The sequence below is a fragment of the Zootoca vivipara genome, chromosome 10, assembly GCF_965207765.1.
Source record: "Zootoca vivipara chromosome 10, rZooViv2.hap1.1, whole genome shotgun sequence".
NCBI lineage: Eukaryota > Metazoa > Chordata > Lepidosauria > Squamata > Lacertidae > Zootoca > Zootoca vivipara.
The window spans coordinates 8,003,281-8,031,253 of NC_142593.1; the positions used below are offsets into that span (position 1 = coordinate 8,003,281).

The window sequence follows — 27,973 nt, forward strand, 5'->3', positions numbered from 1 at the left end:
AGATCAGCAAGGGGGAATGTTCCCTCCCCCCGCCAGCTGAGTGGTACAGTGTTTAAGTCCCTTTGCTAGCAGTGCCCGCTGGAGGAAGGAACTCAACTCCCTCCAGCAGATGCTGCTAGGAGAGGACTCAGGAGTGGCAGCGGTTTCACCAGTGATATATACTGCTGAGTGAAGCTGTGGTCTGCTCCTCATACCAGTACCAGGCCTAATAGACAACAGATGTTAGGCTATCCCTGTCCAGATAGACGTGCAACTAGGCCACCAGCCAAATCAAGGCCACCTGAGCCTCAAGCAACAGCAACAGATCCAGAAATACCCACTGCTTCTGAGGGAGTATAACCCCATCAAGAGCAGACAACTTGTCAACCATCCAGTCTAGGAAACAAACCACTAACAGTGCATCTGTCATATCTGGATTGAGCTTCAGTTTGTTTTTCATTATATATTTTTAGGCGCCAGGCAAAAATCTTCCCTCGTTAAACAGGCCTTTGGCTAATTAATATTCTACAGCCTTTTAAATGTGTCTGTGGGAAGCAGAGTTATTGTTTTGCTGCTTTGCTCTACTTCTTTACTTGTTTTTATCCTGTATTTTATTCTGTGAACCACCCTGATATCTTATTGTCTAATAAACAAATAACTGATCCAAGCACCTTGTCCATATCCTCAAAACTTACTAACTGAAACTCATTCAACATAGCAGGACTAGGCAGTGCTCTGGACACCTTTCAAGATTCATCGGCTGTAACAGAGTCAAGATCGCAGTGGATACAAACGATTTGATCCTTAAAATGCTTTGCAAACAAGTCACAGCTACCATCAGTTCCCCAATGCCCGATGCTGAAGTAACGGTCACATTATAAACTGCATTATTAAGATCTCAAACAGCATTACTATTAAAACTGTACAAATGTAGAAATAGCTACCCTGAGATACCTACAGAGAACCTCTAGCAGCAGAAGCAGCAGCAACAGCAAAGTCCAAACTTACTTTACAAATAAAACTTATCAAATTGTTCAGTTGTGTATAACCCAGAAAAATAGTAAACATTTTCCACACCGAAGCAATTCTGCCTTTCACTCCCATTATCGCTGAAATTTAAATGACTTAATGCATAGATACACATGTAAGTATTATTTTGTGACACTGTTAAGAAGCAAACAGTTCTCCAAAATTATTAAACTGACACAGTATGTCAGCAGAATTTTATATGTGACTGAAGAGAAATATTGTTATTGCTCCACTCACATGTTCACAATATATTCCTGAAATAAAGGAGTCTGTTCCATGAGAATATAATTATGAATCATGCAGCTCAGCCTCTGCATAAAACAGGCTGAAAATGGAACAATGCATGAGTTTACTTATTTTTCTAGGTTAAGGAGTAAATGCGCAATATGAATATTTTTTAAAAACCATTGAAGACTTCAAGCAATTGTGGATTCATTTAACTAAGAGTGAACTAAAAAAAAATTTAAGCTGCACACAAATATTTTCTTTCACTGTCTTTGAATAAAACTTGGATACAATTAGTTTCTCCCAAGACTAGAAAGATTAAACAAAAACAAAAGAGCAAAATTATAGAGTATATATAAATTATTTTCAAAAGAAACAAAGGCATCCCTCCAGATTACATTATTTTCCCCTAATTGAAAGTTTGCATTTGTAGCGCTCTCTTGCTTACTGATTTGTAGACTTTGGTCTTCACTTGAAGTTGCCAGTTTAGGCTCCACTGTATTAAGAGCTATTAAAATTACTTAAACACCACATCTTTCTTAACATTCAAAAGGAGAGACAGCACAGATTGTATTTTAATTAAAGTAGAACATATTTCCACACAATGTGAATGTAGGATGTCTCTAGAGTGGTTTCTAAAAATGACATACTGTCTCTGTGCTGTAGATGCTGCACCTTTAAATAATCAAGTTAATTTAAAGCAGTCAGGGAGAGGATTCATTTGCTTACTTGTATCCAGCTGTTGGCCTTCAATTCCACAGGGTTCTGTGGTTCACCACTGTACAGACAACATAAGCACCACATTAGAATCTTCTGGCATTCGTCTGCAGATAGCAAACCAAATAAGAATATTTTTTAAAAAAATCAAAGCAGAGCAAGAGCAATCTTTTGTTCATGTTAATAAACAAAAAATCCCAAGGTCTAAAGCCAGTCTTTATCCTTATATATATTTAATTTTTTATTTCAAAGTAATTCCATTAATCCCATATAAAAATGGTTTAAACAATGTCGAAACTTGTTAATATTGTTTTTAGCAATGCTTTTCAATGACATAGTGGAAGCGGAAGGGGCAGAATTCCTAATATATTGAGGACCTCCATGATAACAGCAGTCCCTGAACTAGGGAAGGATGGGGAATGATTAACCCATCATATAAACAGTCCAGCGTAATGTTTTTTATTACAAGCTATATCAAGTCAGACCAAGCTGGCTTTCTGCCATGTAGATAACTTTATACTCCAGCCAGACAGCTTCTAAATGTAAAACATCTTAGTAGGGCTACTAAAAGACAACTTTCATTCTCGGCTCTTGGTGCCTTTAAGGACTTCGGCAGGTTATAATGGGCCTTCTTTGAAAAAAGTTAGAAAAAATGAATATGGGATAGATATTTATTAAAATTATTGCTCAGTTTCACCAAGCCTTCACAGCCGTAAGTAGGATGAATGCATTTAACAGGGGTAAATAATTTTAATGAGGGAACAAAACCAGAGGGCCCACTATTTCCATTGCTCTTTGCAATTTCTAAAGAGCTACTAGCTAATGTGTTGCATAGTAAAGGATGTTAAAATTAATGGAATTATTCAAGTCATTAGATTGTACAATGATGAAACAATAGTCTTGCTACTATCACCTACAACTAACATATGGTCAGAGCCAGCAAATTTATAGCCAATTTGCAGCTCAGTTATCTAAAATCAGAGGTACTCTGCTTGGGCACAAACCTAGCCATTTGGTAAAACATTAAGATGCTTCTGGGACTGTCAGTGTGACGGGTATAGGGCTCCGTTGAGTTGTTTATGACTCAATTAGGAGCCTCTGATTATCTGCCCAGCGCGCTTTCTCTAGCGCTTCTCTGCTTCCGTAGATCCGGGCTGGCAGTAAAACACACACAGCAGAGTTCTTCTTCTTCTCACACAGCGAAAGCTTGTATAGCCGTTGGATAAAAAGCCTCTTAAGAACACACAGAGTCCAAAGTGTTCTAATAACTACTTAAGTTTATTCTAGAGAGAAAATAACAAACAACCTGGTGAGAGCGCAGACATCTTGCGACCGTCTCCCAGGCAGAAACGAAACCAACTGCAACATACAGAAACACTTCTGGTACATTCTGTAACATGATATTCCTCAGTGGTCAGGTGCTATACAGAACACAGTTAACTCTTTGGTTACTTGTTACTCCTCACACCCCCTCTCACCTGAACACTGGGGATAGCGGGTATCCAAACTTACCCCAAAACCAACCCTTCACAGAATTCCCCATGCCGTTGGAAACTCAAGGGTTTTGTGAACCCATCTGCTAGGTTCTCTTGGCTTGGACAATACCTCAACTTTACCAAGCCTACCTGTATGCTCTGACATACGTTTCGGAAGCGGATGTCTAAGTGTTTGGTTCTGGCCTTGAACTGTCCAGACTCCGCCAGTCTCAAAGATGGTTGACTGTCGCCCCAAACAGTGATGGGCTGGCTACAATCACCCCAGATTTCCTGGACCAAACATCTGTAGTACTCCAATTCAGTGCATGTCGCAGACAACGCACAGAATTCGGCTTCCGTGGAAGACATTGCTATTAGGCTTTGCCTGCGCGACCGCCAACCAATCAGGGCATTTCCAAACTTGACTACCAAACCAGTCACTGACTTCCTGTCCTCCTGATTGGCCCAATCAGCATCTGCAAAACAAGTGAGTTGTGGCTCACCTTGCGCTGACATCTCCAAACAATACTCTTTGGTCTCCTGCAAATACCTAAGCACTCTCTTAATGCCATTCCAAGCATGCACGCTAGGTTTCGATGCTTCTCTACTGAGCAAATTGACTGCAAAAGCAATATCTGGTCTGCTCCATTGTGACAAATACAACAGACTCCCTAGCGCTGACTGAAACACTTCAGGACTCTCAAACGCTACTTTGTCCTTCACTTGTGACTCTTTCACAAAGTTTGTCTCCATGGGTGTACTGACCCCTCTACAGTCAGACATTCTGAACTTCTCAAGCAAATGTTCAATCTTGCCTTTCTGACTGAGCAAGAAACTTCCATCCTCAGTTCTGTCTATCTGCACACCTAGATAAACATTCACTGCACCTAGATTCTTGAGTTTGAACCTCTTGCCTAGCTCTTTTGCAAACTTCTGCACTTGCATCTGGCTCTTTGCTAAGCAAATCAAGTCATCAACATAGACAAGCAACAGTTCTTGCTGTTCTCCTTCACCTCTGAGATACAGACAACTGTCAGCTAGACTCTTCCTGAAACCTAGGCTCTTCAAAACAGAATCAAGACATGAATTCCAATTTTTAGCGGATTGCTTCAGACCGTAGATCGACTTGTGCAGCTTCCACACCTGACCTGGCACGTCACTCTCAAACCCTGGAGGAGGCAACATGTACAACTCCTCCTGGAGGTCAGAGTTCAAATAAGCGGTGTCCACATCAAAGTGGTTGACCACTAGGCCTCTCTGCGCTGCAGTCGCTAAAAGCATCCTGAAAGATTCCGCTCTCGAAGTCGGACTAAAGACATCTGTGTAGTGGATTCCTTTCTTCTGAGTAAAACCTCTAGCCACTAATCTAGCCTTGTACTGAGGCTCTCCAGTCACTGTGGGTTTCAGCCTGTAGACCCACCTACAACTGACTGCTTTCTTACCTTCTGGCAACTGTGTTAGGCTATACACACCAAGAGATTGCATGGAGTTCAACTCTTTCTCCATTGCAACTTTCCACTTACTAGCTTCCTCCACTGACAACTGTTGCACCTCTTCAAAGCTTTCAGGCTCACACACTGCTAGGTTCGCCCATACACTGACAGCTGAAAACCTTTCAGGTGGTTTACCTTTCGTGGTGCGTTTTGAACGCCTTGGTCCCACATCTTCCCCCTCTAAATCCGAACTGCTTGTCTCTGACTGTGGCTCTCTCGGACTAGCAGCACTGTCAAGAGACTTACTACGCTTTGCAGCCCCCTCTGGGCTTGCTTTGGGTGAAGTGGGTGACCTACCACGTTTGCTGTACTTCCCAGGCTTGACCTGGGGTGAAGTCGGTGCGCTTCTGACTACTTGCTTCACTTCCCTAGGAGCTACACCACTTGGACCAGCTGCCTGACCTGGATCTGGTCCTGCAGCACCTGGAACTCCAGCATCAGCTACCTGAGTTTCCTCTTCCTGGTCAAAACCTGAAGACCAGTCAAGAAGAACTTCGGGGTTAGCATGAATGCGTCTCCAGCCCTCTTGTTCACAGAACGTAGCACTCCTGCTAATGTGAACGCGGGTTTGGTCCCCCTCTGCTGGTACAAACCTCCAAGCCTTTGAGTTTGGTTCGTAACCACAGAAGATCATTTTTCTGGATCTTGATCCACCCTTTCTGCGCTTCTGCTTTGGAATTAGAACCCAAGCCTCACACCCAAAAGTTCTGAAATAGTGCACCTTCGGAACTTTGCCATACAACATGTAGTAGGGTGTGTTGTCCACAACTGAATTAAAAGCGCGATTTGAACAGTAATTCACAAATTTATAGCATTCCCCCCAAAACTTCTGGGGTAGTCCTGCATCAAACAACGTTGCCTCTACCAGTTCAGACAGCGTTCTAAATTTCCTTTCAGCTAAACCATTCTCCTGTGGACTAAAAGGAGCGGTTTTCCTGTGCCTAATTCCCTTGCTGCGGAAAAACCCTTGTAGTTCTGCACTCAAAAACTCTCCCGCCCTGTCACTCTGAAAAAACTGGACAGTGACGGAGAACTGTAGTTCTACTTCGGCTACCCACTCCTGTATCACTTTGGCAGCCTCCCCCTTCTCTTTCAGTGTTATGACCCAGGAAAAATGGCTGAAATCATCCAGAAGACACAAAACATATTTTGAACCACCTAAACTTAACGTTGACATAGGCCCAGAAATATCCAAGTGCACTAACTGAAATGGCTTTGTGCTCTTCCTCTCAGACCTAGGATAAGAGCATCTCTTCGTCTTCGCTTTCGCACATGCGCGGCATTGCAGGTGTTTTTGACATGGCTTGAACCTGCAACCTTTGACAAAGTCAGGGGCTTTTTTCACATAAGGAAAAGACATGTGACAATATCTTCTGTGCCAAGCATGAATACAATCCTTATGGATAGCGCCCTCTGTGCCCTTTGGGGTATTGGCACTTTTAGCCTGAGCATCACCAGTGTTACTTCCACCTGCTTGCCCCCTCTGATCTAGGACAAACAGACCATCAGACCCAACAGTAACACTTACCAGCTCAGCCCCATCTCTGGCAATTTTGCAAACACCATTGGCAAAACTTATTTCAAAGCCCTCACGCAATAAGCAAGACACACTTAAAAGACCATTTTCCATGCCTGGTACAACATAAACATCAAGGTTAGTGTCTAAGCATTGCATATAAAAAACACCCTTGCTTTTAATTGTTCCAGAAGAACCATCAGCAAGATGCAGGCATTTTTCATCTTCAAGTGGCCTGCAGTTCAGGATCTGTCCTGAAGGCGGTACAAGATGATGGGTGCTGCCTGAGTCGATAATAAAAGTGAAACTGTCCTGTCCTTTGTTTCTAACCGTTGCTAAGGCAGCAGAAAGATGGCTGACAGGCTTATCTGGAGTTTTCCCACGTCCTCTGCCTCGGCGCTGCTGGCTGGTCCCACGACCACGTCCGCTGGGTTGCCTGGCACCTGGCTGAGTGACCTTGGCTGCTTCCGGAGCTGGGCAGAATCTCGCTACGTGCCCAGGCTGCTGGCACCGATAGCAAAGCCTTGTTGCGCACGCACTCACAGTGGATTCCTCAGTGCTTTTTACTGCACCCCCACTGGCTTCTCTGCGCCCATGGCCCCCCTTCTCAGCCGATTCTTTCTGGCGTCTCAGTTCCTCATCCGCCAAACGCCCAGAAACGTAAGCAATCGTGAGTTCAGCTTCAGGCATCGACTCAAATGTTAAACACAAATGTTCATAGGCGTTTCCCAAACTAGACAGCAAAATATAAACTTTTTCCTTCTCTTTGAACACAAGCTCATGCCGCTGCAGCTTATGGAATGCATCAATCACATTGGCAATGTGCTCCTTAATGGGTTGCCCTGGTCTCAGTCTCAACTCAAAGAGATGCCTCATAGCATGCAGCTTAGCTCCAGCTGTTTTTCTCTGATGGACCCTTTCCAAACTGTCCCAGGCTTCCTTGGCATTTTCAGCATTTTGCACATAGGGCAGTTGCGTAGCATCGCAGCTCATGGCAATGGCACATAGAGCCTTATTGTCTTTCCTGGTTTCTGCTGCAAACCTCTGTGCTTCAGCTGCTGAATTATCAGCGACAGGGGTTGGAGGATTTAACACACAAGTCCACAAATCCTTTCCCAGCAACCACATTCTGGCCCTTTCTCTCCACTCTGCATAGCTGCTCCGCCATCTTGTCCACCCCCGGGCTCCGTGTCCGTGTACTCACTCAGAATAGCTGACGTTGCTCCTCCGGGTAGACTGCGGATCCCAGCCTTCTGGTCCAGGGTCTTTCTGCTAGCGAGTGCATCTGTTGATTGCCGACTGCAAAACAACAGGTTTCTCCCAGCTAGCTCTTTACACCGGCTTTCTCCACGGCTTTTACAGCTGCAATCACCTCGTATTGCTTTGGTGATTGATTAGGTTCTATGACCCATAACCTGTCACCCAGAACCTGTGACAGGTGAGTCCATGACCTGTTATCTCCCATAACCTGTGACGGGTATAGGGCTCCGTTGAGTTGTTTATGACTCAATTAGGAGCCTCTGATTATCTGCCCAGCGCGCTTTCTCTAGCGCTTCTCTGCTTCCGTAGATCCGGGCTGGCAGTAAAACACACACAGCAGAGTTCTTCTTCTTCTCACACAGCGAAAGCTTGTATAGCCGTTGGATAAAAAGCCTCTTAAGAACACACAGAGTCCAAAGTGTTCTAATAACTACTTAAGTTTATTCTAGAGAGAAAATAACAAACAACCTGGTGAGAGCGCAGACATCTTGCGACCGTCTCCCAGGCAGAAACGAAACCAACTGCAACATACAGAAACACTTCTGGTACATTCTGTAACATGATATTCCTCAGTGGTCAGGTGCTATACAGAACACAGTTAACTCTTTGGTTACTTGTTACTCCTCACAGTCAGTACACACCAATCTATGAAGTAACTTAGGCAAAGTTATCAGGTATTTATATGCTCTATCTAAAGAAGCTTAATTAAGGGTGAGTGATGAAGAAAGTTAAATGGGACCTAAAGCACAGGAGGTGGGGTAGATTATGACTGGACCACATTATGGCAGTAAATACAACAATTCTGCCCAAAATCATTTGTTTTGAAGCTAGTTCACAGGTGGTAGGTACCTCACACCCTTTAGGTTATCTCATATTAGCAGCTCCAACAGATGTAACTGGTGGAGAGGTAAAGGGTTCATAATTTCATGTCTGGTGGTCTTGTGAAGTTGTCATAGTGTTGGGAAAAATGTTTAGGCTGAAATGTATGTGGTAATAAGACAGTGACATGATGGATCCCCAAACTAGCTTTACTATCTTTAATGGTGCTATCAAAGAGTTATTCTTGAAAACATGTATCATATTTATTCCTGCATATTTAGTAACAGCTGAATAACAAAATCCTCTAGTCTAGGGTTTCCTAAACTTGGGTCTCCAGCTGGTTTTGGACTACAATTCCCATCATCCTTGAACACTAGTCCTGCTAGCTAGGGATGATGGGAGTTGTAGTGCAAAAACAGCTGGAGACCTAAGTTTGGGAAATCCTGCTCTAAACAATTTTCAACAGATCCTTGGTATCAAAAGTTGTGATAAATGGCCCTTTTAGAGAACATGAGAATAGTCTTTTACATTTGCTGGTTCACATTAAACCATAGTCTATTTTAACTATGTTTCAATATGACATGCAAACCAGGCCAGCATAAAGATAGCTTCATGTGTTCCAGAAAATACAACTCAAGTCTTGGTGGTTTCAATGGGACTTAAGACTGGATAGGAGGACAATAAGATCTTTTTAAAAATGTTTTATCACTTAAGGTATTATTACTTTAGTGCAGGGATGGAGAACCTGTGGCCCTCCAGTTGTTGTTTGATTACTACATTCATCATCCCTGACCACTGGCAATAACAGCTGGGGCTGGTGGGAGTTAGAGTCCAACAGTCAATATTCCAATAACTAACAAAATAAAAAAACAAATATTTTTATTTCACAAAGCTGTTTTTAAAAAACTCACCATAGCCAATGACAAAGGGGTTCCAACAAAGCCTTCCCAATAATTGACCAATTAGTGGAAACTCTTGGACTGCAGTAGTACAGTTCTAAAATTAAAGAGAATAGTAAACCAAAAATATTGTGTGTCAAAATGTATCGGGGGCCCAGAATAAGAGGGGTTTGGAGAAAGTATCTGTAGAGCAGAGCCTCTTCAAAGACAAAGCTCGTATTCAATCATTGTTGAGCTCACCCTAAGAACTTTGCAGATGCTTCCACAAAGATGGCACTTTTTAAGATTGCACTGACCATAATGGAGAAACTTTGCAGGACACAGATGCAAATTCAAAATAGGTTAAGCTCCCACCATACACTGGGGGGGGGGGAGAGCATGTGGACAATGTGCCCCTCCCCAGCCCTGTTGGCCATCAGTATTCTTTCTTGCAAGATACAGTTAAAAACATGTGAGACAGTAATGAGAACAGTGATGGAGATTCAGTGGCCTTCCAGATATGGTTGAAGTCCACCTAACCAGCAGCCCCAACTAATATGGTCAATGGTCAGATTATGCAAGCTGTAGTTCAGCAAAATCTGAAGGGCCACAGAATCCCGATCCCTGTTTTAGGACACAAAAACCTCATATAACTCAAGGTTAGAAAGCATGAAAGCCACATGTAACGTGAGATAATCACATGTTCATGACACTCAAACAGAATCTGTAGTTGACCAAGAGTACCCTCTGGGTGTATCAACATACAACATAGTCCACCAGCTTCCTGCAATAAAGCTTCCTGCATGCCTGAAAGTGCAAGAACACATTGAAGGCCGCAATACATGGCTGGAGAGTTGCACCTGGCCTGCCTGAGGGCAAAAAGAGGTGGGTTTGGTGGCTTCCTTTCCAAAACTGGCAATAATTCCTCATCATAGATCACTTTTTTCATAAATATTGCGAGACCTTTCTATTTAGCCCACTTTCTGTGTGTGGCTAGGATGGTGCTTATAAAGCGGGCGGTTTTAATAGTTGTTACATGAAGAAAAAGAAATTAAAAATTAACACATGGTTTTGATATACTGCTATTTTCCCTAGCTTTCAAGATGGGATGGATTAAGTCAAATAAATAAAAATAACAAATTATTCAAAATGTCATGCCTCTTACATCATACTATGGATTATACGAAGGATTGAGTAGAAACTACAGTACAAAGAAGTCATGAAGTTTCTGTTACTGTTTGCTGTATTCTACATGACATCATACTTCAGTCAGTTATAACCTGAAATTTAACAGACACTAAAGCTACAAAACCTAAACAACGTTTAACCAAATGGAAAGCAGCTTTGCTATAAAAGTAATGCATGGTGTAGTTTATAAACATTCTTACGCAATCAGTCCATTTTTTCCATTTTTGTAGTTTTACTGTCTAATAAACAGAGGCTTTTAAAATGGTACTGACCTAAGATAATATATAAGTAGCAGAAAAGAGAATTGTCACAAGCTGCTGCAATAAATGTTTCAGATTCATCCCATAATTGGAGCTAGGCTTGCGCAAGATTTTGTAGAAAGGTAGGATATAAATTTAACAAACAAATAAATGAATATTGGGCAAATACATAAGACGAATCTGTGGCCAAGCTTCACAAGACATTCATTATAGTTAGGCATTTCAGGGGGTGGGAATCAGTTTCACAAACACATAATGTAATTCATTACACTGGTCTATAGCTTATTTTTCTATAGTCCATCAGATATTTGACAATTATTATCTATAAACATTTTTCTCATCTTTTATACTAGTATTGTAGGCTAAATGCTGTAGCAGTAAAATACATTTTCATGCATACAGATATAGCAAAATGCCCCAATGACTGACTAATAAATTGTTTTCTAAAAAATGGTAAGGAATTCCAGGGCAATACTAATTTTGCACAGGCACAACTAGAAATAAGAAATATTTGCCTGTGATCCAACGATGGTGGCCTGAAATTTCTTTGAATGCCACATCAGTAGGGTTACTATGTCAGCAGACTTCTTAAGATTTAAGAGATAAGTTATAGTATTGCATGTTAAGAGTCTTTAAATAATCCAATTTATGACCTGAAAACCAGAATCAAATACTTGTTTATTTTAAAGTATTTTTTAAAAGGTTACTGTGTTGAGTAGGAAATCTCATGTGAGAACATAACCAATCAAAAAGAAAAAGCTCCTTTCACAATAAATCAGGAACACAGGAAACACATTCCTGTTTGCATTACCTGTGGCTGTTTCACCAATTTGTTTCTGTGATACTGCAATACATTAGGTCAATGCTACATGGCTCTCTGCTACTGTTAGCTTTCTGTCTTGTCAAAATGTGGGGTGCAGAATGTTTCTGCAACAGTCTTCAAAACAGTTCATTCTTCCAGTTAATTCACTTACCATATGTTTCAAAGCTCCATAAATCTGTAGTAGAAATTCCTGTAATTCAGGCAAGTGAAGGCAGACATCTTGCTGAGATTCTGAAGTGCTTGTCTGACCCCATTCAATAGTCTTGTGCAGCCAAAATTCGAAGCTGAATTTAGTGACTCTAGTATCTTTGGCCATCCCCTCACCTTGATAATTAAAAAGATGTATGAAAAAGGTCCTCTGCAATAAAAAAAACAGTAACACTTTGCTAATATTTAACACATTATGAGATACATGATTAAAAATATTTGCAGTTTGCATGATGCATGTGAACCTATTGGCTCCTAAAATGGAACATTTCTACATTTCTGTGTAGGAGTGGAAGAACAATAATCATTACAATATATTGAAAAAAACTGTTGTCATGTTCCTGCAGTTTTACTATTTTCTAATCAATACTTTACTAAACCAGCAGTGAAACAGCATTCTGGTATGAATAGTTAAGGAAACAGACACACATACACAGGCATGTACAAACTGTTAACCTTTGGGAAACAAATGCACAGTCCAAATTCTACTTTTTAAACTTAAGACACCCTTGGGCTGCAATACTACTAATTCCCAGAATTCACAAATCAGAAGTCTTTTAAAATATCATAAATCACAACTTTCCACGTAAGATACATATTTGAATGTTCTATATGACATCAGAATTCAACCACAAATTAATGTTTCACATGGAGAGAAGGCGAGAAGGCAGGTTATCCTATTTCTTTCTTCCTAGAAATAACCTACTCAAAGTGCTGATTTTGACCTATAAAGCCTTTAACGGCTCAGAATCACAATACCTCAAGGACCGCCTCTTTCCATAGGAACCTACCCGGACCCTGAGATCATCTTCTGAGGCCCTTCTTCATAATACCTCCTCCTCAAGAAGCCCGGAGGGTGGCAACATGAGAACAGGCCTTCTCTGCAGTGGCTCCCCTTCTGTGGAATGCTCTCCCCAGAGAAGTTCGCCTGGCACCTTCATTATACACCTTTAGGTGCCAGGCAAAAATGTTCCTTTTTAACCAGGCCTTTGGTTGATTTGATTGACATCCTCTGCCCTTTCAAAATGTGGGTTTTTTTGGGGAGCAGGGTGTTATTGGGTTGTTTTTATTTTGATTATGTATATTGTGGTTTTATATTTTGATTTTATTCTGTGAACCACCCTGAGAACTCCGGGTATAAGGTGGTATATAAACTCAATAAATAAATTAATAATAATAAATTCAATTTCCATGCCCCCCTAGGGCAGATTTCTTTGTTTTATATGATGGTGATGTGAGACATGGGCTTTTTGTTGTGGGGTAGGAGTTTGTATTTGGGGGGGGGGCAGAACTGACGTGATTGGTGAGTTACCAGTAGCTAAGTATTTCTATTGCTTTACTTGATCTAGGGGGGTCAGCTGCCCCCCTTGGCTATGCCCATGATGTGAGGAACCCACGACAAGTTGCCATTTGGTTCATGACAGCCAAGTTTCTCCAACATGTAAGATCAAGATCACAGCTAACCCTAACTCAAAAAAAAATTATAAGATGTGAGCCAGAAAGTGACAAAGATTGTTCATGCCATTGGAACTAAAATCTGTATTGCAGAAAAACCACAAAAAAACTATGCCACATGGTGGAAATTTATTGTATTTACCAAGGATATAGGACCGACAAATACTCTGCCAGTTGTATCTTTATAGATACTGTATTGTCTTCATTATTTTATATATCTTAATTGCATTCCTGACCATCTGTATTGTTTTTACTATTTTTGCTGGGAGTTGCCCAGGGTGGCTGGGGCACCCCAGTCAGATGGGTGGCATATAAATAATGATGATGATGATGATGATTATGATGATGATGATCGATACAAACAAACTGGAGAGCCCTGTGCTGTACTTACATGTTAAACTGAACTTCTGCAAATGCGGGGAAAGTGTGGGGAGGGGAAGAGTCTAACATAATTTCCACATCAATACTGGTGATTTATAACGGGAGGCAAAGCCTATTGGTTGTAGTTTTGTGTTGTGTATTTTAAAATCAATAAAAATACATTTAAAGGGGAGATCTGTGTTGCAGGTGTACATATTCATATTAAAAAAAGATTCAAATGAAATGGGATGTGTGCCTGTGCTTAGAACAATTTCCATTATTTAAGCTCCCTTTCCAAAGGAGTGAAGGCAACAGAGGATTGCCAGGCAGATGATGTTGCCAGGTGCACTGGGATGTGCTCACCACTCAAGTAAGTAGAAGTAGAAGCAGAACCGTTGTCTTAAATGTTGTCCTTTGCAAATGTCACAACTTGGTGTGGAAAACCAGGCTTCTGGAAAAGGTTGTGGCCAAAGGACTATGAGACAATGAATAATCATCAAGACAAAGTGAGAGAGATTCAGTAGAGAAGACAGACATCCAAGTGTCAGAATCTATCATGCCTTAAAAAAATAAGACATCTCCTAAATGACTCGTTAAGGTGTAGACAACTGTACTACTACTACTACTGCTACTACTAGCTAGGGCATGCATACAAATCAAGACAAATTAATGTGGTACGTATGTGTGGCAAAGAAAAGGAGCTTAGAGTTGCATTTTAAGTAGCAAGATGGAAAAATCTGAAAATCAAATTAAATGAGAAACCTGAGAGCCAGTTGCCTGAGAGCTCCTAGCTCTTTAAAAAATAAAAGTAAACAGGGTCCTCCAATTCACATTGGGGCCATCATACTTGGGGCTGGTGGGTCTTCACTCTTGCAGATACCCATGCACTCAGGTGCCATTTGCTTTTTTATAGAAAACTTATGGATAAAATGATTTTCCCTAACCAAGAAACTAGGAGCTTAAGGGGCATGATGAAATTTACACTGGGGAAAAGCTTAACAAACCCCTCCCTAACACCCCAATCTCAGAGGTGAATTGGAGGTACCTAACTAAAGAATACAGGAGATCTGATCACAGTTCTCGAACACTGCTTACAACAGGGATTGGCAAGGCTTACTGGGCATGGGCCGGATCACTCCCGCGGAGATCCTCCATGGGCTGGGCCGGCACAGCGCGACACCGAAAATAGCGTCTGTGTATTTCTGCAGCACCGAAAATCACTTCTGTGCATGCCCAGACGCCGAAAATCATGCCTGCGCTGAAGCAATTGTCATCGTCTGGGCATGCACAGAAGCAATTTCTGGAGCCGTGGAAGAGAGCCCCCGTGCCATGGTGGTTTAGTGCAGCTCATGGGGACTCGCTGAGCGGGCGGCTCGGTGGCGGATCATGGGCCAGCTAAGTAACCCTCATGGGCCGCTTCCGGCCATGGGCCTTAGGTTGTCAACCTCTGGCTTAGAAGAAGTGGGGACTGAAGAGCATGCTTTGGGGCAAACCAATACTTCTTTACAGATTACTGCTGCTGATACCTGGGTGTCATGACCTGGGACCCAGGTGCAGACAACACTACCTCCCCAGGTTCCTACCTGCTCACCCCCTCATTTTGGATATTTGTTAACATTATTACAAAAGGTGCAATAAGCCCCCAATGCTGTCTCATCCAAAGGAGAAGACTCCTCATCTTCTTGCCACTCAGGGAAGTGGGGTGCATAAACTTTATGCCCTCTAGCTTTAGCTGTTAGGGGTAGGGACAAGATCAAAGGGACAAGAGAACTAGGGCAGGGCTCCACATCCTATGAGGTGAACCCCCCTCCATATACCCTATAGTCACCACAGCTTATCTTTTTGTGTGAGGTTAAACTTTGATACCTGGAGATTCAGGCAGAAGTTGAACAAATAAGAAAGATTTATTACAAATACAACAAGACACTAAAAACTGTCTTTCTGTCCAGGGCCGGCCCTACGTATAGGCTGGGTGGCGCAGGGCACCATGGCGCCGGCCTGCCAGGAGGGCGCCGCGAGCTGCGCCCGCCCGCTGGCCCGCCGGTCCGCTGCGCCCACCCGCCCAGGGAAACGGGGCGGGAGGGCGCCGAAGAGATCGCGCTGTGCCTGCCCGCCCGCCGCGCAGCACCCACCGCGCTGGGAAACGGGGCGGGAGGGCGCCGGAGAGATTGCGCTGTGCCTGCCCGCCTGCCCACCGCGCTGGGAAACGGGGCGCGAGGGCGCCGGAGAGATCCGGCATACCACGGCGCGAGGGGCGCTTAAGACGGCCCTGTTACTGTCTAAGCTCAGAGACTATTTTCTCTAGCTGTAGACATTTTCCTCAGAGTGGATGTTACACACAGATCAGAAGCAACTCTCCAGCTCTCTCTCCCTCTCTATCTCTCTCCTCCTCAAACTATCTCCCTATCTGAACACTCTCTTAGAAACTGCTCCTTTCACACACACACACCCAAAAAAGTGCTGTCTCCACCCCTCTCTGGCTAGCTGTCTTAGTAGTCAATCAGAGAGAGGCTCCAGCACCCTGCTGGAGTTTCAAAGTACCACACCACTAGATTCTGGTCTAGCTCAGCTGTCTGCCACCAGTTTCATTAGGTGGGAGGCATGATTTGTAGACAGCCCTGGTGAATCAACAGGAGAAGGGAATATTTATAATCAGAAATTTGTTGCTGCCAGAAAAAGAAATAGAAAGCAACACCTTACTTAGCAACCTATAAGTAGTTGCCAATCTTGATGTTGGCTGGGGTTTTTTTAGAGGTAGAGAAACAACAATAACAGAAAACAGTATTTTTCCATACACTTTTATGAATTTGGATCCTACTCAAAGTGGCGAAAGCAACAATTCAACTTGGTGGCTAGTGTTCAAACAATGTCTGCATTATACATATCAAAGGAAGTATACACAAAGGCCATGTTGTTTTCATTGCAATTACTATTAAAGTTTTTTATGGATCTGGATTGTGTCAAACTATAGTTCCTATTCTTTATTAGTCAATTATTGGAGGAAAAAAGATAATGAGCATTCATTGCAGCAGTAAAGAATAAAAAGCATACTTATTTATCCTATAAAACATGGTGCTTTGTGCGATGGAGGCTGCAGGTGGCAATTGGTGCAACAGAGGGTGGTGGCATAAGAGAAGTACCTCTATTTCTAGAAAAACAGCCCTGATTCTATGATTCCTCGCAAAGAACAAAATGCACCGTGAATAATATCAAAACTGCATCAATCGGAAGCACAACTAGTGCACAGGTGTAATATGTAGACCATAAACTCTTCACAAGTAAAACCATCCTTTAGATGTGGCTCAAGCAGTTCCTCTAACTGAAGTGAATTGGTTAAGACTAGACCTTCAAATTCTTACCTTCTTAATGCAACAAAATTTTAGAGATCTAATACAGTGTTCTACAAAATGTTTAACAAATGGTGCATGAAGCCTTTGGGTCCTAATACAACTTTTGTGTTCTGCTATCCTGAGCTTAAATCTTTCTTGTGGTCAGGGAAACAATTATATGTACATTAAAAAAAAGAAGGTCAGGTGGTTGGCTCTGGACTTAATGAGGATAAAGAATGGATATCTGTTATTTTAAAATTCAAAGATATAATCTTCCAAGGAGTTATGCCACACTTCTTGCCATTATGGCTATTACACTGTATTAAGATATATGTGAATGGAATATTAATTATTGCTGTCACTGAGAGTCTTTACAGAATACATGGAAATTCTATGAATCTATGGAATAGAGCAAGAAACCTGATTAACACTGTAAGGTCAGGTGTGCAATGGAATTATAATAGCATATAATTTTTACATGAGTTCACAGAAACAACTAATAACCACTGAGTCCTACAATTTCACATTAGCAAATGCCGTATTTTTCGCTCCATAAGACACAATTTTCCCCCTAAAAAGGAAGGGAAAATGTCTATCAGTCTTATGAAGCAAAGGCAACGGACAGCAGCGGGATTCCTCGGCTGGCACTGGAGTCGCGGGCGGAGGGATGCTTCTGCCGCCGGAACCATGGCTCCCGGCTCCCGCTCCACTTGCTTTACAGCGAGCCGGGAGGAGGGATGGATGGAAGCCCCGTCCGTACACCCTCCCAGCTCGCTGAAAAGCAAGAACCTCTTACATGCTCTGCGCGGCTCTCGTCAGCAGCCTCCCCTTTCCCCTGAAGCCCCAGGAAGGTTTGGGAGTGGTGGGCAGGCTGTTCGCCATTGCCCCACGCTCAGAATATTTCCCCCCCCCTGTTTTCCTGCTCTTAAAAACTAGGTGCATCTTATGGTCAGGTGTGTCTTATGGAGTGAATAATACGGTATACACATTTATAAATTGAGATAAGATTAGATGTTCTACACAGTTTGTTTTTAAAGATTATTGCAAATTCTTGTAATCTGGATATGACTTTTGATCTTGATATTGGGTGATATTGGGATATAATTTGGTGAGCAGAAGATAGCTTAGTTTAACAATTGGGGGGGGGAAATGGTTTATTTGGTTTTTTCATTACACATATTTTCCTCAAAAGAATGGTTTTTTTTAATAAATAATCTGAACTCAGCATAAAGGATGTTGAAAAAAGCCAAGGCCACTGAAGAAGGCTAATAAGTCAAAACACAATTGGCTTTTCAATTATCCAGAAAATCTGAATGAATAACATTAGGAACATCTTAAGCTGGCATTTCAGCCATATAAAGAGTATGTTCATGCTTTATATAAAAAGCAACACTATAGTGAAAATTGGTTGAGCATTATGACCTCCATGTTTTAGTAAACATATTTTCCAAATGTGATCTTTTACCTGTCTCTCAACAGTCTCAGTAATCTGCAACTTGTCCAGGGGAATATGTTAATTAGCCATTAGAGATTTGCATTGTTTAGCTCTGCTACTAATTTGCAGCTGCTCCTCTAGGCATTTTTAAGAGTCTGTCATTTGACACTGTCAGTTTTATGCACCTGAACTTTAGGGCTGGGAATCCAAACTTTTGTATTCAACTAAGCACTGTGCAACAGAGGATGCACAGTAATGTTCTCAAAAATGTATTTTTTATTACCTCAGAGAGCTTAAACTATCCATCTCCTGTAAAAACCTTTCGTTTATATATTCTAAACAAGGGAGCTGTCAGATACACTCCTTTGCTACAGGTGAAATCTAAAATATTTAACATGTTAAAAATTAACACTGGATAGGACTTCCGGTCTACTGCCATTGCTGACCGGCGGGAGAATCTCGAGCTCCGAGATTCTCTAGCGCTGTGAGGGAGGGGGGGAGCCGCAAGAGCGTTCTGGAGATGTGGGGACTCAGCAGCACCTTTTTCTGTCTCCTCCGCTCCCCAGTAAGCCCTATTAAGGGAGCCGAGAGGAAGCGGAGTGGAGACGTGGTGCCTTGAGTTAATCTGCTACCCTCACAAAGTGACGCTCCGAGCCAGCAGCCTGTGGAGCGGTGGATTTTTCCAGATTCAAAGGATTTGAAAACATTGGATACCGTGAGGCTTTTAAAAATTTTAATTGAAAAGATTTGGACATGGGAGGAGATTAAAAAAGGAAGTCGATTTCCCCCATTAAGCGAACTGAGACGCAGTTAACTTGCCCGAAACCAGGAAGTTGACAGGAAGTTTTTATTTACCAAAAATCGGACTTAAAATTTTTCCCCTAAGGCAGGGTAAAGGGGAGAAAGGTTGAACTTTGCAAAATCCCTGTAAAGGTTCTTTAATTTGGTCTGGGGAAAGTCCCCCTGGAAGCTGGAGTCAGGTCCCTGGAGGGATCAGCGAGCTGCCATTATGACATCACAATAGGATGGAATTTGTTTATCTCTTTGAGGCTGAAAACTGTCCACATTGAAGAGAGCGTAAAATATAAGGCTGTGAATAAGAAGCTTGACAGATACTCTTTTCATAAATGGATATATGAGTTTTAAAATATGAAGAATTAAAAATGAGAGTTTGTAACCAGATCGGGCATGATTTCTGTTCCTGAAGTTTGGAAATACGAACTGCGCCATTTCCTGCTGTAATCTGTGCTGTTCCCACAAAATTGGAGACGACCAGGATGTCAGTAGACACAACATCATCTGACTTTATTGACTTTCAAAAGGAACTTTTGGAATTGCTTTGAATTTTAAAAGTGAACTGCGTCAGAATACTATACAGATTGATAAAATAAAACAGAACTGTGCGGAAAGTGAAAAAGGACTAATCCCAACAAAGTATGAAGAGAAGAGAGAAGAACAATCATCAGACATGGACAATGTAATTGAATTCAAAGATGGTGAAGAAGCTGCATGGAACATTGTTCCCTCAGTGAGAGGGGGGAACAGGACTCATGCTTGATTCAAAGAGCCTTCAAAGAAGAACCAGCATGGAATAATGCCCTCCCAGTGAGAGAGGGAGGACAGGATCCATGCTGGGGCCAGAACTTAAGGGGAGCCAAAATTGAGACAGGGCTGAAAAGTGGAAATGTAGTTGGATGGTATTGTGCAACAGCTAGGAAATTGGGGAGGCAGCAGGGGACAAAGAAGGGAGAGTGGTGGATAGATGGTGAAAGAGCGGGAGTGGGGTGAGGAGTAATAATGGATGTGGTGTTTTTTACTGATCAAGATGGCCCGAAACTGGAATGACCTATGGAACTAGCTGATTCATCTGGGAGACCCTGAGGGGAGGGGGGGCTGAATTAGATTTAAGTGTTTAAATGTTATTATGATAAAAGAAATAATATTTGAATTTATGGAAAAATTTTGGGTATAAATTTGAGGCTAAGGGGAGAAATAAAGGATAGATGGATGGGAAAATAAATTTAGATTTGGACTAAGATGAATTATGGGTGGAAGATAGTTGATGCTTTTAAGAATAGAAATAGTTGTGAGATAATGAAAAAATGTGTTAGAATGATTTAAGATAATAAATGAAAATTGCTTAATTTGGAGTTAAAAATGGACCCAGTGCGAGGGGAATTGAGGAAGTCTACAATGTTAATTAAAATATTAGAATTGATATGTTTTTTAATGTTTTTATTCTTGGTTTTTTTTGTTTTTATTTTTGTGAATTTTTGTAATGTTTGAAAATCAATAAATATTATTTTGGGGGGGGGAATTAACACTGGATAGTAGTGAACTGAGTTTTACTCAGAGAAGGCCCACTGAAATTAATATGACTAAGTTGGGTCCATTAATTTCAATATATATAATCTGAGTAAAACTTAGCTGAATACCACTCATTGTCTTTTTCATAAAGTAGGTGTATGTGTGTGCTTTAGAGAGGGAAAGACAGAGCATTTCTATCACTGCACATTGTGCTTTACAAAGTTATTTACCACAGGAATTCTCATGCTAAGTGCTCCACTTGAATTTGCTATGTGCTGAGTTTTAAGGCAACTTAAACAGATATCCAAACAGTAAAAATTATATTTACTATCAATACCAGTTTTGTTAGCACCAGAAAGTCTAGCGTCTTACAATGATAAATTAAAAAAAACGAAAAGCAAGAGACCCAAGGGAACTATGACTTACTTTTGAAAATAAGGCCATATTCACAAACAGCTTCTGGATAGTTAGCAAAAAGAGACTTAAAATGCATTTTACGGCATATGACATCTTAGTAGTAAATGAACATGGAAACCAATGAGGAAATCCCTTTTTCCATTTCTTCATTATAACTTTCTAATATGCCTATATACTTCCCAAGAGGCCAAGAAAAGCAATGATTTCACTCATTCCATGTATACCTCTCAAAAAATCAAGTCTGCCACTTCCCTGGGGGGAAGCAAAGAATTTCTGCATTACCAAAACTAAGTGAAATCAAGGAAGGAACTCAACGCTATGCCTACAGGCTGTTTAAGAAGCACACTGCTTAAAACAAACTCCACTCAACCTTGATGGCACTGAAATGAAAGAGACCATCTGAACTACAAAGTCTTTAAAGTCTTTAAAGACTAGTTTAAAGACTACTTTCAGAAATCCCAAGACTTAAGGTCCCCCCCTCCCCCGTTTTCAAAGAGTCAGGATTCTAATTTAGTCTGGCAAACTACACATTACATGCAAGCTTGTGTGAAAGAAAACTGTATTTTGATTAAACAAAAAAGCTTTGCAAGTGATTTTGAACAGAGAAGCAGTTGGGAAAACACCACCATTTCCCTACTCCAAATCCAAGCTCCAAGCTGATTTCCCATTCAACCCTTTTAAAAAAATAGATCCATTGAGTGAATTCTGGCAGAAAACTATGAAAAAAACAAAACATCACAACTGAAAGAAGGGAGGGAGAGAGAGAGAGGAATGAAGATTGATCTTTGCTTAATCATAGAATTGTAGTGTTGGAAGGGACCCCAAGGATCATCTAGGGGGTTGTACTAGATGATCCTCGGGGTCCCTTCCAACACTACAATTCTACAATTATATGATTAAGCAAAGATCAATCTTCATTCCTCTCTCTCCCTCCCTTCTTTCAGTTGTGATGTTTTGTTTTTTTCATAGTTTCAAGAGGAGGCAGAAAACTAACCCCTTCCCTATTCCAAATCACCCTTCTCAATTGGAAGATTAAAAATAGCAAAATGTCTTTAATAACTTAAGTGATAAAACATTCCAGAACAGTATCCATGTTATTTGCAGAGCACAAATCAAAAGACAAGAGATCCCAACTGTGTGTCTAATAATAATCTTCTTCCTTGGCGATCACTCATAGCCGAGTAAGATTGTCTTCCATAAACACGGTTTTAACAATGAGTCCGTAAGTGACTGTGGAGGCCAATTCTGGATCCACACATCCTTCCACAGTGGGGACATTGGTTTCTGGGCGGGAGTCGATCACGGTGTGGATTTGCCAAGTGTGCCTTCCTCTTAGCACGTTTCTCCCTTGCGTTCTGAGTTCGAGTGTCTTCCAAGCCAGGGTGGATTTGATTTAAATCAAACTGATTTAAATCACGATTTAAATCACGATTTAAATCACTAGTCAGTAAGGCTTGATTTAAATCATAGTTTTCTACATAAAGACTAATTCTTGCTGGTATAACTTTAATATGCAGTACACTGATATTAGTTTGCCTGTCTTCCCAAATGATGTGTAAAATTTTTTGGAGACATCGTTGATGGAATCTTTCGAGGAGTTGGAGATGGCATTTATAAGTGGTCCATGTTTCACAAGTATATAGTAAGGTTGGTAGTACAATAGCTTTGTAAACAAGCATTTTGGTTTCCCTGTGAATGTCCTGGTCCTCAAACACTCTGCACTTCAATCGGGAGAATGCCGCACTCACAGAGCTCAGGCGATGTTGGATTTCGGCATCAATGTTGGCCCATGTGGAAAGGTAACTGCCTAGGTACGAGAAGTGATAAACATTTTCCAACCTTACACCACTGAATTGGATTTGTGGCGCTGCAGAGGGATTATCTTGTACTTGTTGGTGCAGCACTTTGGTTTTGGGGATGTTGAGTATTTAGGATGGTTTGGAGGTCATCCTCTGAGCGTGCGCACACTACGTTGTCATCAGCATACTGAAGCTCTATGACGGAAGTTACGGTAACCTTACTTTTTGTTTCATCCTGCTCAGATTGAAGACCTTTCCATCTGTTCGATATATAATTTCTACTCCAGTGGGGAGTTTCCCGTCGAAATAATAATAATTATAATTATAATTTGGGTTTCCCCAACCACTCTGGGCAGCTTCCAACAAAATATTAAAATACAGTCAAACCTTGGTTTACACCTACCTCTGTTTGCGACCACTTCGGCGAGCGACCACCGCAGACCCGGAAGTGTTTACATCCGGGTTCTGTGGCGTCGGATGCGCAAACGCGATCTGTGCAATTTGCATGTGCGCAGAAGCACTCTATCGGCGCTTCATGCACACGCAGAAGCGTGCCTTCGGGGAGTGACTGCTTCGGCGAGCGACCGCCTCCACGGAACGGATTGCGGTCGCAAACTGAGGTACCACTATACATACAGTAGTCTGTTAAACATTAAAGGCTTCCCTAAACAGGGCTGCCTTCAGATGTCTTCTAAAAGTCTGGTAGTTGTTTTTCTCTTTGACATCTGGTGGGAGGGCGTTCCACAGGACAGGTGCCACTACCGAGAAGGCCCTCTGCCTGGTTCCCTGTAACTTGGCTTCTTGCAGCGAGGGAACTGCTAGAAGGCCCTCGGCACTGGACCTCCGTAAACAATGGGGGTGGAGACGCTCCTTCAGGTATACTGGACCAAAACCATTTAGGGCTTTAAAGGTCAGCACCAACACTTTGAATTGTGCTCGGAAACACAATTGTGCTCGGAAACACAATTGTAGTTTCCAGGTCACCTTCAAAGGTAGCCCCATATAGAGTGCATTGCAGTAGTCCAAGCAAGATATAATTAGAGCATGCACCACTCTGGCGAGACAGTCCACGGGCAGATAGGGTCTCAGCCTGCGTACCAGATGGAGCTGGTAAACAGCTGCCCTGGACACAGAATTGACCCGCGCCTCCATGGACAGCTGTGAGTCCAAAATGACTCCCAGGCTGCGCACCTGGTCCTTCAGGGGCACAGTTACTCCATTCAGGACCAGGGAGTCCTCCACACGTGCCCGCCTCCTGTCCCCCCAAAACAGTACTTCTGTCTTGTCAGGATTCAACCTCAATCTGTATTGAATCCACTCCTGTACTGTTATATGTATATGGGGCCCTAACTCATACCTTCTGCTTATGGAGCTTGGGAACAGAGATGGCAAGAATAATCCCACTTCCCCTGTATTCAGTGAACATGTTTTGAAGGTGCAAACAGAGCTAGAATAGTTCTCTTGAAAAGGCCTTTTCAGTCTTCCAAACGAAGACTGTGAAGACTGACCTGATGTACCACACAGATGCTGAGCATGGAAACAATAGAATACTGCTTGTGCTGCCCCAGCAGCAGCTGAAAAAGGCACGGCAGGATCAGGTTGCCTGACACATTAGACCTTAACTGAGTTTGTTAGCATATATTATAGATGGGAAAGGTCGCGTAACCTATGCCATTGACAATGAAATACTATTCCCTCTGGTTTATTTTCAGTTACAATTAAGTTCCTCCAATTAATGCCTACACTACTGCAAGGGTAGACTCCCCCCCCCAAAAAAATATTAACTGTGACCATTGAGTCTGTCTTCCTGTTACATTTCATGCTGCTACAAAATTACCACTGACTGAGGAGTTCTAGACAATTATAATTCTCCAGTTACTCCAGCTGCTTTCTGGGAGAGAACAAAATAAAGCCTTGCTCAAAATAAAGCCACTCAGCCAAGTGCTTGTTGTTCTATACTTTTAGGAAGTGGGGAACCCTATGGAGTTTAGGCATGGGGCATTTGTTGCATCCTTCAGAGGCTGTAAACAGCATTTCTAACATGGAGCGGATTAACTTTATTCCATCAGGTAAACTATCTGGATTAGTGTCTGAATTGTAACATTATAGTCAGTAACTTTTGTCAAGTTTTAAAGGCAGTTCCCTACAGTACACCCAAAAGCTACAATCATGGGTTGCATAGGCTACAAAGACTATCTGTAACCTCAGATATTGTGAAAGCCTTGAGTCAGTAAGAGAGGATACAGAGGAACACACTAAATTAAATCAGCAAATGAAGTTTTTCAAACTTTACAGAAAAGAGTCCACAAAGTAAGCGTCTTCAAAGTGACAGTAGTAAGAGAAAAAAATCCTCAAAATTAAAAGCAAAGGAAACCATTCCTTTGATGGGGTCTCCTTTATCACATTCTAATTTATTTTAAAGCACTTTATGATGCATAGAAAATAACATAAAATGAAAACTATATATTAACATGTGGACTGAACTTCCTTTAATACCAAGAACATTGAATCAGCTTCATGTGTTTTTGTATATAAAAAAATGTGAATAAAGAATCTGAAAAGCAGTGAAAATGGGAAAGCCAAATTTTCTAAGGTTGCAACACATGCATCTCTAGTCTACAACACAAGAAATGCATTTGAGACAAAATAAACTAAAACAAAAAAGTAAAATAAAAAAATTATTATAAATATATTGTTTTAATTAAAATGCAAATTTTATTGAATAATAAATGTTAAGTTCTTAATAGTAGTGAAGTCCACATTTATAGATGGAAAGTACTATGTAACTGAATGAAAAAAGTGCCAAGAATGAAGTACAACATTTGAAGTCTTCCCTCTCGGTGCAGGAGCTATACTAGGATCAGAGGTATCTGCCAAGATTAATGCTGCCAAAACCTAACACTAAGCAACTAAATACTATGTAAAGTCTGCATTGTAGTGTCTGAAAATAGTCAGAAAATAAAAAACCTTCAAGCCAGAAGTGCTAAGATAGATAACTATGCACCTGCCAATCACAGTTCAACGACAGTGCTCCTCCTTTGAGTACAGGAGCAACCCAAAATATATATATATTGTGTGTGTGTGTGTGTGTGTGTGTGTGTGTATAGAGAGAGAGAGTATATATTGCTTGGTCCTCCCTTAAAAGAAGGGTCCAAGGTCCCCCTGCATGTAAACATTTCCTCAATCCAATGGAATTACACATAGCACATTCAATATTTGTTTAAAGTCATTAAATAGTTGCCCCATGGAAGAACTGAGTCTAAGCAATAGCAGCCTACTAAAGTCTACATGTAAATATATAGCCAATCAGGGAACTGAAGCAAGATGTACTCTCTGCCAAATACCTGCATGATCATACAACTTTTGTTTCGTCTTTACTGGTGGATCCTGACCTGAGAGTTATGATTAACCAGTCATTGCACCTCTGCCTTTGAGTAAGACCTAGACAAGTAATTTTATGTTTTCCATGCTCAGAGAGTCCCTACCACATACAAAATATGAACACTGGATATATCCACTATACCAATCTTGCTGTCAGCAATAAAGGTTCTACTCTTCAGAACCTGGTACAAGCTGCTTTCCAGATCTCTTTTGGAAAGGGCTGGGAACTCTTAAGAATAAAACTTAATGCACCTGGTTGGCAGCTGTGAGAACAAGATGCTGGACTAAATCAGGGGTAGGCAACCTAAGGCCCGGGGCCAGATCCAGCCCAATCGCCTTCTAAATCCGGCCCAAGGATGGTACAGAAATCAGCATGTTTTTACATAAGTAGAATGTGTCATTTTATTTAAAATGCATCCCTGGGTAATTTGTGGGGCCTGCCTGGTGTTTTTACATGAGTAGAATGTGTGCTTTTATTTTAAAAAAAATAATCTATTTCTGAGGCATAGGAATTCGTTCATTTTTCCCCAAAAATATAGTCCAGCCCACTACATGGTCTGAGGGACGGTGGACCGGCCTACGGCTGAAAAAGGTTGCTGACCCCTGGACTAGATGGACCACTGGCCTGATTCAACAGGTACTTATTTTCTTATGCAGAGAGTACAAGTATTCTGCGCTCCTATACTGTAGCATTTCAGTTGTTAATGCCTTTTTGTAATCCTGTGGCACACTGTGGGGAAATGCTTGGTCTCTGAGCCATTTCTACTGCTACATTTGGTCTCCCTTTAGGGAGCACAGTCTCACTCCTAAGACAATTACTATCTCTTAGGATGTTATCTTTTAGAGCTAAGCCAAAGGCTTTCTTTGCAAATGCACCTGCTACTGGGCACACAGGAACAAGGCTGGTGCACTGTCAAGTCCAATAGGACAGGCTGCACATAAAATCAAAGAATTGTGGAGTTGGAGGGTATCACAACCCCCTACAATGCAGGAACCACAGCTAAAGAATCCCTGATCCCTGATAGATGGCCATCCAACTTTTGTTTAAAAAACTCCAATGAAGAAGAGTTAACCACCTTCTCAGGCTGCTAACTTTTGTGTTCCTGGCTTGCTTATTTGAGTGCCATGAGTTTGGCAGGCAGTTCCAGCAGTAAAGACAGTGGTCTTATTTCTTATCCTTTTAGCACCTTGGTTATCTCTTCTGAGGGATACCTCGGGGCAGGCATTAACCTTTGGGGGCATATGCACCAACCCATAATGAGCTCACTCAATGTATTAGGTCAAAACTCAACCAGATGCAGTGTAGTGTTAACATTTGTGTGTTTTCAATTTGATGTAGATTGTGTACAGATGGATGGTATTAGGCAGCTAGCGAACTATTATATTAAAAACATTTATTTGCTGGCCTTTCCTATTTCCAGCCCACCCATGCCCATTGTCAGCTGCCAGGAATTCTCTCTCTCTCTCTCTCTCCCATCAATGAATCCTGGCCTATTTCTCATTCAACAGTTACTGCAGTTTTGCACTTGAGGATTGTATTTCTGAGCCTCAGCAGGCAAGCTCAGCACCTATTTATTTTGGATTGTGGCCATATCCTTTGTGGCATGGGAATATAAGCAAA

General features: G+C 41.7%; 1 protein-coding gene across 3 annotated transcripts in view; it reads right to left on the reverse strand.

Moving 5' to 3' along the window:
* FANCC (FA complementation group C) overlaps positions 1-27,973 on the reverse strand; it is a 72,852-nt gene that overhangs the window by 39,429 nt on the left and 5,450 nt on the right. For 2 of the 3 annotated variants that reach the window (XM_088653260.1, XM_035099631.3), the window contains exons 2-4: positions 11,814-12,020; positions 9,425-9,509; positions 1,963-2,057 (exon numbers count right to left, since the gene is read on the reverse strand). In XM_088653260.1, coding sequence (XP_088509386.1) covers positions 1,963-2,057; positions 9,425-9,509; positions 11,814-11,978 — 345 coding nt within the window. In that variant the 5' untranslated portion in view covers positions 11,979-12,020. The remainder of the gene's footprint in view (positions 1-1,962; positions 2,058-9,424; positions 9,510-11,813; positions 12,021-27,973) is intronic. The other variant, XM_088653261.1, reaches the window with a different exon arrangement.